The 16,714-nt window shown below is 45.0% G+C and overlaps 1 protein-coding gene across 1 annotated transcript in view; it reads right to left on the reverse strand.

Moving 5' to 3' along the window:
* LOC149361163 (uncharacterized) overlaps positions 1-16,714 on the reverse strand; it is a 47,815-nt gene that overhangs the window by 623 nt on the left and 30,478 nt on the right. The window contains exons 6-8 of the mRNA XM_089572599.1: positions 15,264-15,330; positions 5,083-5,119; positions 2,479-2,542 (exon numbers count right to left, since the gene is read on the reverse strand). Of these exons, the coding sequence (XP_089428725.1) occupies positions 2,479-2,542; positions 5,083-5,119; positions 15,264-15,330 (168 nt within the window). The remainder of the gene's footprint in view (positions 1-2,478; positions 2,543-5,082; positions 5,120-15,263; positions 15,331-16,714) is intronic.

The raw sequence follows: 16,714 nt of genomic DNA on the forward strand, positions 1-16,714 counted from the left end.
CTACACAAATAATATATTTCGTGTGCTTAGTGAGCACTACCGCCTGTGAGACTGGCTGCAGTGCAAATCTCCGGATTATTTATTATCACCACCTGCGGATATTTGAAGTGCGCTGCCATCGCACAACAAAAAGGGTGTCTTTTGCATTTCGCCTCAATACGCATTTATGCAACTAAGCGTCGTGACCTTGAGCTCGCTAACCAAATTCCGCAGCACATTAGGCACAGTGGTGAGTTCCCTCATATTTGCAATCGTGTTTTCCTCCTCACATTTTGACGACACCCTGTACTTAACCTGCACAGTGTTTCAACATTGTTTTCTGAGCATCACGTTTTCATTAGGTATGCACGAAAAAATTTAAAATCATAAAATCTTTCATAAATACAGGAAAGACACTGGCAGCGACGTTTGCCGCTGGGACCAGATACTGCGCTGTCACCCGCATCGCTAGAGTCACTTGGAAACCGCTCGTTGGATCAGTGCTGATTTTCTTGAGGCACTATCACCGTTCCTGCGTAGGTTTCTTAATTTGGTCTTCAATAATATGTGGCCACGGTAATGTTTTTCCTCATGGGGGAGAGCGAAGGAAATAGTCACAGTGCTTCTAGATAACGTCAGGGACAAATTCTTGAACCAAAACAACATTTCGTAATTAGGAATGAGGTTTTTTGTCAACCGAAGGAGACATCTGCTTTTAATGACAAAAGTTCATGCAGGTGTTCTAACACAAGCGTAAGTGAAAAAAGAAATAAACATAAAAGACATATATTCGACAGAAGTTTCGCCTAATTTATGTCAGCTAAGGCTAGCAGTGCATCTCACAAAAGAAGTCAGTGCAAAGATTGCTTCTTCTTTTTACTTTGCCGAAACAAGAGACCCTACCGCATGCCATAAGCAGTCGAATAGAGCATCAGTTGCAAAGTGATCAAGCCATTCAGCCTAATATTACCTTACTTGGTACACAATATGATTTTTCTGGCATGGCCCGCAGGCGACAAAAAAAAAAAGATTGGAGAACGCTTAAGCTTCGCCTTTAAGAGTGGAACGTGACAGCGTCTAGCAACGTTGCCAGGGAGTCCACAGAATGCCATCGCCCGCTCCGCGCGACGCCTTGCTCGTCGGTCAATTCGTTTTTGAGGAAAGTAAATGGCGCAGTACCTGTCTCACATATCTCCTTGGGCACCTGAACCGCGCCTTAAGGGAAGGGAGGAAGATGGGAATGAATGATGACTACGTATTCACTAGACGCGCCTTAGTTCATTCCAAACCACCAAGCCGGCGTGGCGGAGTGGTTAGCGTGCTCGTCTGTCACTCCGGAGGCCCGTGGTTCGATTTCCCAACTCGATCAATTTCGTACTCGGTTTTATTTAATAATGCTTCTGGGATTTTTCGCTCACGGCCAACGCCGCCGACGACGACGCCGGCTTTTCTGCGACACGGGGCCCTTAACCCTGTCGCGTTAATAAAGTTCGAAGAAATGCGCTACATCTGGTCGACCGAAGAAATTATCAGATATATTTTGAAAGCATCGTTGGTCTTTTTATGTCACGTAGGGCAAGCTGTCCATTTTAAGATTTTAACGCAATATAAGTTAATTAACAGCAATATTTGCTGAGAAGTTCGAAACCGATTAGGAAATGCTAAAAAGGGGGGGGGGGGGGGGGGTGAGACTGCTCAGCAGTGTCATAATTCCGGCCTCTTTGCCCACTGCGATTCTTTTTTCTTTCAAACCTCGAAAGAAATTCTGAAGGAAGGCGTCGTTAAGATGTGAACCTAGTAATAGAGAAAAATATGGGGAAGATTCCATAATCGCTATATCTGACTGGGAATCAATATTTTCACTGCTTCAAATGCTTAATGCCGAAATGAAGAAGGCCAGGGTATCCCGTCCTGCATTATAGCAGTTTGTGTAAAACGTACTGGTGCGCAGTTCCCGTTGTGCACATCAACACAAGCGCGAGCCACTGACTGCAAAAGACGTAGGTATACATATGTATACATGCGTAGAAGAGATGTTAACAAATCTACATGTTTGCATTTTGTTCGCGCCAATTGTTTTAATGCCTCTAATTTTTTTCTGATATTTATCGCGCAGTTCGTTTTTCTTGAGCCTATTTTTTTCTGGACTTCCATTAAAAGCACTGACCAAGAGAAAGCGGCAATATTTTCCCATCTCTCAGCCTATTGGCCACATACGGTTTACGTTCCACAGACCGTGAACTGTGTCCTTCCGGTTAATATTTCTAGCAAGACGATTCCCCGTAAATCCTGTGCAGCACATGCAGGCAAAAACATTCTTGTTTTCTGGTCACGTGAATAATTAAGAAACTGCTGAGAAATCGACTTGTTTAGCTCTACGTGCAATACCATATTCCGGAAATCTTCGACCGCTTTCAGGGTAGAACTAAGCTTGCAACGGTCTACCCGTGCTACCTTAATGCCATGCGAACCTGAAAAGAGTTCTCCTGTCCCACATACCTTCAAGTGTTCTTCGTCACTAACTCCAGGTCTTCGGCTTATAGGTGTCAGGATCACGCCAGGGCTGGAAACAAAAGTAGAGAGAAGCTCGGCAATGAAACTTCTTAATGTTTATGAAAATTTGCAACACTGACAACGCTCAGGAGTATCGGTAAATATTGGCGGCTGTCAGCTTAATAAAGCTTCTAACATTTTGTTTACCCATTAGGTACATAAACCGATACAAACTTCTCTTGCGTATTTCACTGGACCGTCAGAAAGTATGCCGTCCCAGACAAGCACACGTTGTTTTTTCCTGGCTACAAAAAAAGTGCTAAGCAAACGGAATAACTCTGTTTCACCGAGCTGCCTTAGGTAAGGTATGGTTTCGAATGGTTAATTTTATTCAATTTCTTTTTGCTAAGGCTTAGTTCCAAAATATAAAGCAGTGGAAGCAGTGATTAAGAATTATTTTCTGTACATTTTGAAAGAATCGGAATATACAAAGATGATACAAAATATTTACAACAGCAAGTGGTTAACAGAACGCGTAAACGCATATCGCTAGCAATAAAGTATCTAGAACTTAAGCGAAGGCGCCCGAGGTGGAAATATCATTCCAGCCTAGAGCAGTTCTAACGAAAAAGAAAAATTGGAGGGGGAACTTCAGTCCGCCTTAAGAGTATGGCGCCTCTAAAAAAATGTTGACACTTCGTCCTAATGAAATTCCCTAGTTGATCAATTTCCTGGTGGCGTCATAAGGATCGTGTGGCCTCAGTTGAGCTGTCAGAAAGCACCGCCAAATCTTGAATTCCGTTGTTGGTCGAGAAAGGTCACGTGACCATGTGACATTATCAAAACCTGCTCATCGTATTGTGAGCAAGCTCCACATCGTTTCCAAATTCAGTGCAGTTGCCGCCTGCCCACCGTGGTGTTGCGCATGAGCCTTAGGGTAGCTCGGAAAGAGCAAGCTGTGTCTCACAAGCACCGCCGGTGGCCGAGTTTGAGGCAGCTACCTTCCGCGACAGTGGTGCAACTATTGCGCCACTGCGCCAGTAGAGGTTTGGTTTGGTTTATTGGGGTTTAACGTCCCAAAGCAACTCAGGCTATGAGGGGCGCCGTAGTGAAGGGCTCCGGAAGTTTTCACCACCTGGGGTTCTTTAACGTGCACTGACATCGCACAGCACACGGGCCTCTAGAATTGCGCCTCCATCGAAATTCGGCTGCCGCGGCCGGGATCGAACCCGCGTCTTTCGGGTCAGCAGCCGAGAGCCGTAACCACTGAGCCACCGCGGCGGGGCGCCAGTAGAGGCATAAGAACTACCGCTACCGCTCTCAATGCAAATTACGTCATCAACACCGCGTGACCACCAGTGGACCCAATTTGAGCACCACCATATCGTAAAATTTAAGGATCCCCAAAATTTTGAAGTTCGCTTACCCCCGAAAATTTCCGGAGTCCCAAATTTTGGATGAAGGCCCATATCAGGAAATGAATTGGTGTATTAATGGCAGTTAGCAAGTGGATTAAGGTAGATGCGTGGGTGGGATTTGTACAATTACGTATGATAAAGAAATGGAAGCTGCTCGGACATTCCACAAGGTGATGACTCAAGCATGCCGTATAACAGCACTGTAACACGTTCCAACTGGGGTTTCACCGGAGAACCGCAAGAACGTTAAACTAAGTGGTAGACTAAATGCTATCGCTTTTTGTTCGTTGAGAATGCCGTTAGAAAGGCCTTCAAGTTTTCTTTTATTTGCAGACGAAGTCAATAACTAACATTTTCATCGCATTTATAGCTCCCTGTCATAGTTGATTAAGATGGAAATTGGATATGCGGGAAAGCAAGGCACCTGACACCCTCGGTAAACACCTCAACGGCGCCATAAGGGAAGGGGTGAAGGAAAGAGTTGAAACAAAGAAACAAAGAGTGTCCGTGTCCGTGAAATGATACGCAAAGAGCACCCCAGGCGGCTGAAGAGAAACATTAAAGCTATCGCGTCATATGCTTAAAGCGGAGCTTAAGTGTCCCTTGAATTTTTATGAGTGTACCTTAGCTTCTTCATAAATCAAGCTCCCCGCCCTAAAGCGCAGAAAACTAAAATTGTAGCCTTCGCAAATACACGGCGAGGGTTTCTATAACATTTTTTTGTCTCACTTGACGGGCCGTGACCAATGTAAGCCTATTCAGAATGCACGTTTCTTTTCCGGCAGCCTTATTGCAGTGCCATAGTAGAAGCGGCGAGGGAGTCCTCGCACTTGAATATTCAATACATGGAATGTGGAGAAAGTGCAAGGATACTTCGAATTAGCCTAGTGTGTCCACATTATCTTTCTTCCACGTGCTTGCAGCGCTGGCAACGGAACTCTTTCACTTTCAGGATTGATGTGATGCAGTACGAGCGTCCCTATACATGAGCGAGTAACGCGCAGGTTCGTAGGTTGTCCCCAAAACCACTCTCAGCCAGATAGAGCAACACCACGCAATAATACACTCCACCTTGCACCTGTTTCATTGGTGAACCTAGCACGGTACATTCAAGTGTCATTTGAATCCTTCGGCAAGAGCAGATAAATATGCGATAACGCGACGTAGGAACGGAATGAATCAAGCGACTTACTTGATTGCGTTCACGCGCACCCCATGCGGTGCATTTTCTGAAATGAACAATAGTGTGCACAGGTGAGCATAACTCAGTCGGAAGAGACATTGCGGAAAAATCTAAGTCGGCCTACATGGATTCACTGCGGCGTTCCAGTTACAAAAAGGCGATTTTCACTGAATGTGGACATTTTATTATCCAAGAAGGACAGAGGATAAGACGCGCGTAGGTGACATAGGCGGCCTTTTCAAGAAAACTGCGGTGCTATCATGTACTTCCCAGGAGCGGAAATCCGAGGTGTGCCCACACGTTCATCCCCTTCCAGTCTGCGATCATGGATTTTCTAACTATATTGACGTCGTCATGAATCTGAGCGCAATGAAAGCATCGCGTTTTGAACTACAAACTCATTAACAAATAATTAAAGGTTTGCAGCAGGGCAAGCATCAACCCAGCCACAAAGAGACATCTGCGGATTTTGCTAAGATCGAAGGCAGCCAGAGCTCCTTCCAGTCTCCCTTACCCAGCCTCATAGGGAAGCTACAGCTACTGAATCTAGGGTTCTGGCATGCAGGCGGTGTGCCTAAGCCCTCTGCGTTTGTTTTCATGGCACTCGGCTAGGTGGTACTTCCGAAGTTTTTCCTTTGGTTCCGTGTCCGTTTACGTATACTTGTTCAGTTCCCTCCAACATAAAAGGAAACAAGTTGTTCCCAAGAAAAAGGAAACTTATTGGTTCCTTCTCTGCTAAAATTGTAATGACTTTTGGATATTATGCACTAACATAAAAGTTAGTACAAAGTCGGCAAAGTGTGCCTGTCGCACGTAATTACGAAGTAATCAATTACTGAACGCTCAAAGTTTGTCGTTTTTAATGTTGGATGCACCTGCACAATACTTTCACCGGCAAAGAGAGAAAATCTGACAGTCCAATATTCAGTAGTGCCCACCATAGCTCGCATCTAAGCGCAAGGCACAAGACGTAACGAAAAGAAATCCCAGGACAATTAAAGTATCCATGCTTTTATAGAAAGCAAGAGGGAGAAAATGGCAGTGGCTGCTGACGTTTCCTTATGCAACATTTAGTCTACGATCCGAGCATTAAGAAGACCACTATTTTTTTCAGCACTCGTCCTGTGATTTTATGTTGAATCCCTCGTTTTCGGGCTCTGTCTCATGTCGAATCTCAGCCAAATAACCCATCTATCTTTACCTCCGAAGAGGCTGACCCACAATTTGCCCTTTCTTTTCCATTTACTTTTGCAATAAAATATAATGAGGAACGTGCCTACTAATGTTCGAGCAGAGAACACACACCTGCATTACAGTGCTTTGTCCACAATTTCAGCAGTGCAGTACCATCGCTTCAGTAGTCGCAATGACCCTACTCCGCAGGCTATCTCCAAAATTGCAAACTTTAGTTTGCCCGATCGGGTGGCCGGTGACATTTTCATTGTCTGGATGGTCTGTATAAAAGGAATTCAGTGATGTCTTTTCATCACGGAGGCTAGCTTTACTCGACGGAAGAGTGACAGGCTTAGAAACAATGGTAGCTACGGAACTAGCTGAAGAAGCCACTGGGGCACTTAAACAGAGTTGGCTGAATTTTCACCTAGACATTTTTGAAACAAACCTTTCGGCCATGGCCTTCATGGCCACCGTCTGAAAATGCGGAGAAGCTCATTGGGAAGCGTCCTGCATTGAGTACTGATATATTTAGACCACCATACCCCATTGAATAGTAATTCTTCAAGTGCTGTAATTATTCCCGTAAATTGTTTAGCAGGACAACAACATCAGCCGACTGGAGGTCGCTAAGGTTTTCCCACATTAACTTTCATCGTCTTAAGTTTCAGTCCTTAATATCAATTCAGCCCTAAAAGCAGACATATACCTCTATATTTCAACTTTATCAATAGGAAACACGCACACAAAACGCCCTAAAGATTTAACAAAATGTAGATTTTATAATGACATATTTAGGCATCGCTTCCTTTCACAAGTAGGCAGGGAGTGGAACGGACTCACATATAACACACGCAGCATGCCATCACAAAAAATTGCTATCCTAGCTAAGTTCAGCTCATCCGTCTTGATTCTTATCGTGTATGACTGCTTTTAGCGTTTTCATTACCGTTAATGTTTCTTTTTGAACATCTGCAAAAAACACCTATCTTTTTCAATTTGTTGTGTAATTCTGATATTCGATATTTCCTACTATTATATTTAAATGCTTCCTAGAATATATTGTCACATTAGCGCTCAAAACCTGAATTCTTTTGTGGTGGCAGCGTCTTGTATATATTTTTTACTCAGGTTCCTGTGCGTACGTCTGTATATTCCTGCATTTTTAGCGCCACGATTTCGCCCTTTCTTGTAACAGCCTCTGAAAGGCTAGCCGCACGATCTGAAAAGAGTGGAGCAGCTGCTTAAATTTCCCCTTAAGGGTAATACGCGATAGCTTAGTGGGTTATTTCGCATGTAAGCAGAATACCATTCCCTACATTACATTCATGAATACCTAGGGGTCCTCATACCCCCCCCCCCCCCCCCCCCCCCTGGCGCAGTTCTGTAGTGGTGAGGCTTTGCACCACTGCCCAGCGATGGCAGGTGCTCTCAACGGTAGGCCTTCTGCGGCCTAGCTTGCTATTCCTGAGCGACCAATCATTAATTTAACTGCCACCTGCCACAATGGGCAGTTTGCTTACTATCCGGTGGGGGCTTGCTATGGATGGGTTTGCTTACTATCGCGTTAAAATGCGAAATTTTCACACTCCTGCCGAGGTGCACAGGTAGCACCACGACGATTAACACCAATCAATAGCAAGATTTTGCCACCCGATGGGACTTCCTTCCTAATTCCTATTTAACTAGTTTTCCTCTAAATAATAAAATCGAGTAGTGCAGTCCCCGTATATATACTGTCTGGCCGCTTCACATGGCTTTTTCCAAGTTAAGATCCCGCGATTCGAGTTAGACTTCTGATGTTTCCATGCAATCAGATGCCCTTAACCAGGAAATGCTTTTAGCACCCGTAACTAGCTAACTAGAGCGAACATAGTCCGGAAATGGCGGCAAGCTTTAAGTCCAACATGAGGGCGAAGTGAACACCGAACATAGCAGCCATTATCCGCATGACTACCTTTCGCTTCGAATGGTACCAACAGAAAAAACATCGTTGTGCAATAGGCAAAAACACGACAGGAAACATGTGCGGCGGGGACAGAGCTGCGTGGTTTCCTGATGCCTTGGAACACACGGCCACCTTCGCAGTCTTCCGCACTGCGTATTCTAACCGATGGCGGCCTCCTTCCGCTGTGAGCTCTAAATCTTAGTCTTCACCTTTCATCCGTTTTTTTTTTTTTTCTGCGCCGCGAGCGTTTCTTGTCGCCTCTGAAGAGCCGAAAAGCGCTGTCGGAAGTCAAACAGCGAAACCAACTAGAGGTGCCGAGCGGTGGTGCCGAGCCCTGCACCAAAGAAATAACTGAATGAATCCAGCGGTGTCATCACGCTGTTTATTCAAGAGGCACCAAGAGGCGAAAATGAAGCCGAGCGCGGCATACAGTTCCGACAAGCGGTTAATGATGGAGGCTCCTTAATCCGCCAAAGAGGCCAAGGGGACCATGTGGACTCCTCAGCTTGAATAATAACAAGAATATTCCCCTGCTTGAAGAAAGCAGGAGAATATTCAGCATCCAAAGAACCTGATCAGTGTTTGATACATGCGCTGGGCCTTTCCTGCAATGTATTGCATGCTTACATCTACTCCCGGCAATGGGTGGCACTCCAATGCATGTATATATTTTGAGAACTAAACGTGCTAGCCTCTTGATAGCCTCAGTCGTTCATGTGTCATAAATCATAAATCATAAGAAAACACATAAACATTAAAAAAAAAATGCTCGCCCTGTTCTGTTTGATAGCACAGTAAACTGCGAGAAATCTCCAACCAATTTTTTTTTTTATTTAGAAACCTCGACATGTCGGGGCCGGCTCGGATCCTTATTCCGGGGTGGCAGGATGCTGTTGGCTTCCGTCTTCACATTCTATAGGACCTATGTAGAGAATGGTTATAGCATGTCTCTCTGCTTTTCAATGCGAATATCGTCTATTGTCGAGTATCGTTGCATAAAACTTACCTGCCGATGTAATTGTTCAAAGAATTAGGTTTCTCTGTTTCTGTTCACAATTAACTAATCCCTAGCCGATTACCTTAAAGGCGAGGCCGCGAAGCGCCGTATAGCAGACAAGCTGCTACAGACGCCCCGATCGAAACAACCCCAAACGACTTCAGCGACGAGAGGCTCTGGTTAAAGCAGGGTCTCCTTGAACATAGCTATACTTATTGACTGTAAGGATGTTGGCGCATTAGTAGATACTGGTGCGGACTACTCTGTCCTTTAGCGGTACGATTGCGACGACGTTGAAGAAGGTCACGACGCCTTGAGAAGGAGCGCAGATACGCACGCCTGGAGCCAATGTTGTTACACCAATGGGTGTGTGCACAGCCAGGATCAGGTGGTTGCACGTTCATGACAACATTCCTCGTTCTGCGTGAATGCTCTCGGGACGTTATTCTTGGCATCGATTTTCTTCGCCAACACGACGTCACGATACCTCCGGAATCGTCTTGTCACGTTTTCAACCGAACTAACTGCCGGTAAAGCCGCTGAGGATAATTTCAGAGCAGCACTGCCTACTTATGATGACACTGCTACAGTGCCAGCTCGTACAATCATCCCGGCTAGGGTCACCTGCCACGAGCCACGTCGGACAGAACGTGTTGTTGGGCCGAATGTCTCTCTTTTGCTTTCCCTGCGTGTTTGCGTAGCGAGAGGGCTGCCTTGTCTATGATATTCGCACAGAGTTGCTGGTCGCCAGTTTTAGCAATAAATATCGCCATTTATTTCGCGGCATAGCCATAGGCCACATCGACCTTATTCAGGAGGTGGCCGGGTGCTTTACGTGCCAACAGTCCACGCCCGGTGGAGTACAGCAAGAGGCAGTAAATGGCGTCCACGTAGACGTGGCCCTCGCGCAAGTAGAAAAGCGACTAATACAAGAACTGCTGCTCCAGTTTAAAGACTTTTACCACGTCATATAGGGGCGGTCAGACGCCAATCCATAAAACCCCGGATAATCACTTATGATGTCGCATGCCCAGTACATCAGGGCATTATCGTGTCCCTCCCAGATAGCCAGAGGCTCTCAGACATAGCATAGTCAGAGATGCTCAGAGATAGCATAATCTAAACATCGAACAGTCGGTGGTACCACCAGTCGTTTTCATGCCGGCTACAGGAAACTACAGGAAAAAAAAATGTTTATCCACGCATTAGGCATATCATGCGCAAGCCAACCATCGGTGGCTCTATTATCACAGGAGGTCGCCTTTCTTAATCAGCGATGATTTCCCGTCATGTTCGTCGCGCATTTTCTTCCGTTCTGTGCTTTATATTGCCCCCCTCTCTCGCAGTAAACCATTTGGTTGTTAGTTAAGCGCATGTGTCTGTCTCTTCTTCTTCCGTTCCGTCCGTTTAGCGCTGTTTTGCCGTACCATTCAACATGAACCAACCAGCCCGACTCAGCCCTCTCCTTTTATCCGCTACCGAGTATAGATTACTCCCTCGACATACTTGGCGAAGCAGGGTACTTTTCGTCGGTCGACCTACAAAGCGGATATTGGCAAACAGGAGTTTACGAGAGGGAACCAGAAAAAAACTGCCTTTGTAACCCTGGATGGACTCTACGAATTTCGTGTGCTGCCCTTTGCGCTACGTTATGCTCTGGCAACGTTCCAGAGAATGATGGATGCCATGCTAATCGGCCTCAAATGAAAAACATGTCTTTTATGGCTCGATGGTGTCATTTCTCAACAACGCTTGCGCAGTACTTGCAGTGATTCGGTACTGCTAGAAGTCGTCCGGTCAGCTTCTTTTTCCCCGAAAACAGAAAAATGCTTTTTTGGTTTTACAGATTTGAAGTTCTTCTGGCATGTCGCCAGCGCCGGGAAAATTCGGTCTGACCCTCAGAAAATTGTTGCAGTTGCAGACTTTCGGGTTACCAGTGACAAAAATGCAGTGTGAAGGTTTCTGGGCCACTGCTCGTACTGAATGCATTTCATCTAAACTTTGCCAAGCCCCCTTTCCAGCCGACTTCTTTGCCCTTCTAATCATTAAACTTATCTCTCTCTTCCTAACCTGGCCACTCCTCGACGCGCTTGATGCGAAATGAACCATTTTCGTTGGGCGTCGAACAGCCGACCGCTTTTAATGGTATACGCCGTCGGCTGCAGTCGCCGCCGGTACTGGCACATTTCGACGATGATGCCGACACCGAAATTCATGCGGACGCGAGCAATGTCTGCCTTGGAGCTATCCTTGCTCAGCGCCAAAACGGTGTCGAAAAAGTGAAAGTCTATGCTAGCCACGCGCTTTCACTTCCTATGCTAGCCGCGCGTAGGCACTGAAATAGCGAAAGCATATGCTAGCGGCGCGGTTTCGGTTACTTGTCTTCCGCCATGCACTGGAATTAGATTGTGTCTTGTGTACCATGAAAAGTGAAAATCTCTCTCACAGTTATCGCCGTGTACAGACCACGAGGTACTAATGAAGATTATAGAGTCATTAAATGATTTTTGTACCCCACTTTGCTAACAACATTGAAAAAATTTTAATGGCAGAGGATTTGAACCTTCCCAATATTGAATGGATAAATTACAAATCTACGGTTGAAGTGGCAACATCTTGTGACTTTTTTAGATTTAGATTTTCTTAAATATGGTTCAGCTTCACAGCACGTGTACGCTGATGCACGACAGAAGATCACACTTCATATAAGTTAATCGTTCCACCACTAAGACAGTATAATTTTTGCTGTGAAGTTTTCAGTGGCCCTTCAGACCACATGACAGTAACCGTCCGGTTGTTCTCCAAGTTTCAAAAACCGCAGCCCGCAAAAACGGTGTTAGTCCCCCAATTTTTTAGGACGAACATTCTGAATTGTCTAGAGCAAGTCTAAGACGGTTTCAGTAACTTTGCAGGTGCTTAGTGAACGTCTGTAAAGAAATCTTTGGAACGGCTTGAAGAAGTAATTCACAAATTCATAAAATCCTTCATTCCCATACGCATTAAGAAGATTTCTAAGTTAAACTCGTGGCTACCACGCAGCATTATTGAATCGCCAATTGAAACTTGTGGCAAAAAAGCGCTCATATTCAACCTATAACGCATAAATGAAAGGATTGAAAACCTTTTTCACACATATAAAACAGATTTTGAGAGCGAAAGAGAGAATTATGAGTGAATCTATAACATTTTTTTATATATCATCGAAAAAATTCTGGGGAAACTTTTCAGTACATGAATTCCCCCATTACGTTTTTAAAAGCGATACTTGAACATTCAGTGATAGTATCAAAATTCCGTGCCTTCTTGACGCCTATTTAGAGTCCGTATTTACCTGCAATGATTGTACTATATCAGAATTCGATTACTAATTTATTATGCACTCGTTATCAGATGTAACAATAAGACAGGATGGAGTTCTTAACATGCTCCAAAATCGCAGCGCGAAAAAATCTGTAGGGCCGGACGAAATTCCAAATATTCCTCAAAATATGTGCAGAATGGTGCTTCTGCTGCATTCTTGATATATATAACAAGTCTATTCTACCTTGTGATGTCCCTCGTGACTGGAAGTATGCAGAAGTAATACCAATACAAAGCGAAGAAAAAACATGACGTAGAAAATTACCGACCAATATTTTTGTTGAGTACGAGTTGGAGAACATTTGAGCACATCTTAGCTAAGCACTCGATAGAATTTCCTGAAGCGAACAGGATTTTTGAAAGCCACTAGCAGGGTTTTCGACGCAAAAAGTCCACTATTACCATATTGACTGAAGTTGAACAAAAACTTCACAAATGCACTGACGAGTAAGGACAAATGAATGTCATCTAGTTAAATTTTAACAAAACATTTCACAAAATATTTGAGTCATGCCAAACGCATAGACAACAGTTTGTTTCTCTTGATAGCATTGCCATTTAAAATAATGATGCACGATCCGATGTCCACGAGGATCTGCAATAGGGCCTTTGCTTTTTTGTACATCCGCGACATCACCGTGGATTTTTCACCAGAAATAGCGATTAAATATTATTCAGACGATACTATTATTTATTTTAATATACAATTGCGCGATCATTAGAACAGACTTAACGACCATTTGTACATAATTAGTACTCAGTGCAAAAGTTGGAAAACGGACATGAATATAGGGAAGACCGTTTGTATGCGTATGATGCGCAGAAAACGCCGTCTTGTTTTTTTTATTATAAGATTGACGATGTCATTCTGAAAGATCCGGTTGAGTGAAGGTACTTGTGCTTGTGCCTCAGACATGATCTGAATTGGTCAGTGCATGAAGACCAAGTTTTGCGATAGCCCGATTAGTGTTAAATCTTTTTCGTCATCATCGGTGCCAAGCCAGCGATGAAGAAGACGAAAAATGAATGGCACCGACCAAAAAAGAAAGATGGAATGACGTTTCGGCTCCCACACGGGAGCCTTGTTCACAATGAGGCGAAACGGGGAACCGTTGCCTTATATACGGCGTATCACAGAACCCAGGCATCTTGCGTATACAGGGGGCAGATTACCATGATTACAGTTCAACGTATTTGCTGTCTGAATAATCAGCGACTCAAGATAGAGCCGCGATGCTCTGTTCTTCTCTTTCGCTACCACACGTGCCTATGTCCGGTCAATGTTGTGTTCGGCAAATACCGAATGTTCGGCCAGCGCGTTCGCCGCGTTGCGCATTCGCCGCGTTGCGCATTCGCCGCGTTGCGCGTTCGCCACCGGCCACTACCTTCATTTTGCTTCCGTTCACCGTTTCCCAAAAGCGTTCCGTGGTTGCCTCGCTCCTCCGTCGAAACGAAAGAATATGCACGAAAAGTGAAGACAAGTCTGCTGACACCTTGCACATACGCCATGATTTGTCTGCTTGCGGCTACCCTGGATATTTTATTGACTCGGTGGCACGACAGCTTGCACGTCCCGCGCTGCATCGGACCCCAGGTACCCAAAAGCAGGCGTCGATTCCTTATGTTCCAGGAGTTAGTGAAACGTTGGCACGCATACTCCGTCGCTACGATGTGCAGACGGTGCATGTGCCAGCCCGCAAGCTCAGGGGAGATTTGGTGCGAGTGAAGAAGCATTAATATTCCAACAGTGCAAAAACATATTTTGCATACCAGCCCTGTTCCATGTCATAGCTCACGTGTTGTCTCTTCGTTTCTTTTCCTTTCAATGTTCGTCAGTGAGACCAGCTCTTGATACTTCGGGTATGCCCGTTGCTTTCTTTTCACATCACGGCTTTGACTGAGAGTGACGTTTTGTGGTGTTCTGTCTACAAACATTTCTGTGCACGTTTACATTCGTTTTCCACAACACTTCGTGCCATATCATGCGCTTCCAGTTAAGTGACAGAGTTGCTAATGTTCAATGATTTCGTTTATTTGGTTCGCTTTTGTTCTATTTCACGTGCAGATGGCCTCAAAGTTGTGCTTTGAAGAACTACGAATCCTACCTTCACCAGTGCCGGCAGTATGAGTAAATACATAAAAATTACATCAACACGGGGGATGTTTTCTAGAAGCTCCATTAACGCTCAAAACCTTCTTTGACGCATAACACTGCAAAACGATCGAAATTGGAACGAAATGTTGCTCCGGAGCCGATTCCAGAAATGGACACGAAAAGCACGAAGCCCAACCAAAGCCGAAAAATTCTTATTCCACACCCTTACTGGTACCCTGTTCTCGAGCCTTCAGGCTCTGGATCCTTCGTGGTCGTAAGAAAGCTTGAATAAGCTGAAGCACTACTGAGGGTTACCCACCTCTGGAAATAGCCCGATTTTTCAATGAATTCTGTATTGTTTTGAGCTATGATGTACTTTGAGCCAGCGTTTGCAATCCTGCTCGTTTGCCTCCATTTTAGTCTGGCTGCCTTACAGCGCGGGATTCATTAGAGCGGGATTCGTCGGGATTCATCAGGAATCGTCAGGTAAGGAGATCGGCTCAAGGCAGATATGAAGACTAGCTCCAAACAACTGAAAACCTTTCCAGCCTTCCCTTGTTATTAAGGTAAACGCATGAGGGACAGTCCTTCTAGGACTGTTAGGTATGGATACTTACCGAGTGCAGCGCAGCGCGTGAGATGGTCCAAGGCAGCTTTGCTGACGCAGTATGGCGCGAAACTGGCCTGTTGGAAAAGTTACAAGAATTGTCAACATCAAAGCAAACTTTGAATACGTTTGTATTCGGGCAAACAGTAAAGCTGATACCAGCCTCACTTTACGCTTACAATGAAACGATCCGCTCAGGAGCTTACCAGGGAAGAACTATGAGATCCTACTTTCCATTGGCATGAACCAGAAATTTAGAAAACCAGAACGACTGCCTCGCCCCTCTGAAACCTATCATATCCTCCGTCTGAATGGCGCTTTTTGCGAAAAGCCATCCATACCGTACTCATTAAGCACTCCTCGCCCACTGTGACAGCTGCGGCGCAGTTAAAAACGTGCCACACATTTTGTTGCACCTCCTACTCTACAAAGACCACGACCATATTAAGAGTTCGCCCGTCAGCTCTCGGAGAAAATGGCATAAATTCCAGTGGCAGCTAAACGTCCGATATGTACACTTACATGCAATTAGCGGTAGCAGTATGTACCTTACTTACTGTTTCCCTCTATCCAAAATATCTGGCTTCTTGAAAAACTTTAAAAGCTTTCGCACGACCACATTCGGTGTATATACAATCTAAACCCAAGACCAAAGTTTCTACACGTGTTTCCATCCTATTACTATTTCACTCAGTCGCCTCAATTTACCCTTGATCACCAAAGCTGAGTTCCCCGAGAAGAGTAACATGTTGCCGGTCTCAAGCACGCTGGTCAAGATTTCTCCTCTTCAAATTAAGAGCTTCCTACCTCTCTCTCTCGTTTTTTGACCTACTTATTCAGTTAGGTCGGTACGCCTCGTTAAGATTCACTTCAGATAGCATAACTCACCTTCATAGAACTACGTTCAGGTACACTACACACCATATGAATAATGTGGATTGGTAAGGCGAAAGTAAATCCGAAATAGCGGGATGATGTGGGCTTACACAGTAGCCATATCAAATTAATTTTTTTGTCATGGCTTCATACGGACCCCTCTATAATGTCCCCGGCCCTAAGGTTACAGAAAATAAATATCTAAAGACGTGGCCAAGTTTTTCGGTGAGCAGTAAGCTTGGCACAGTATTTGCAAATGCCGGCGCATGGAAAGCGCTAAGTCCAGTCGTAAAGAAGCTTCCTCAGTCTGGCACATACACCCGAACATGCCATGCGTGGATGGGGTTGTATACAGGGCCCCTCACGTGCGGCCATATGTACTGTCGGAGACAAAAGTGTCCACGAGGACTGACCGAATCATGTGTCCTTGTTTAGCCGTGGCTTGCGAGAGACAAACGTCTGACTCATTTGCTTCAATGTGTGCTAGTGAGACGAGGTCACCGTAGGGAGGAAATATACCTACGCGCCTAGACAGCAGTTTTCGTGTATTGTAGACATTTACTACAGCAGCTTTAAGGGCTCCCT

Source organism: Amblyomma mixtum, chromosome 2 (genome assembly GCF_055824585.1).
Source record: "Amblyomma mixtum isolate Tamu chromosome 2, ASM5582458v1, whole genome shotgun sequence".
Classification (NCBI taxonomy): Eukaryota; Metazoa; Arthropoda; class Arachnida; order Ixodida; family Ixodidae; genus Amblyomma; species Amblyomma mixtum.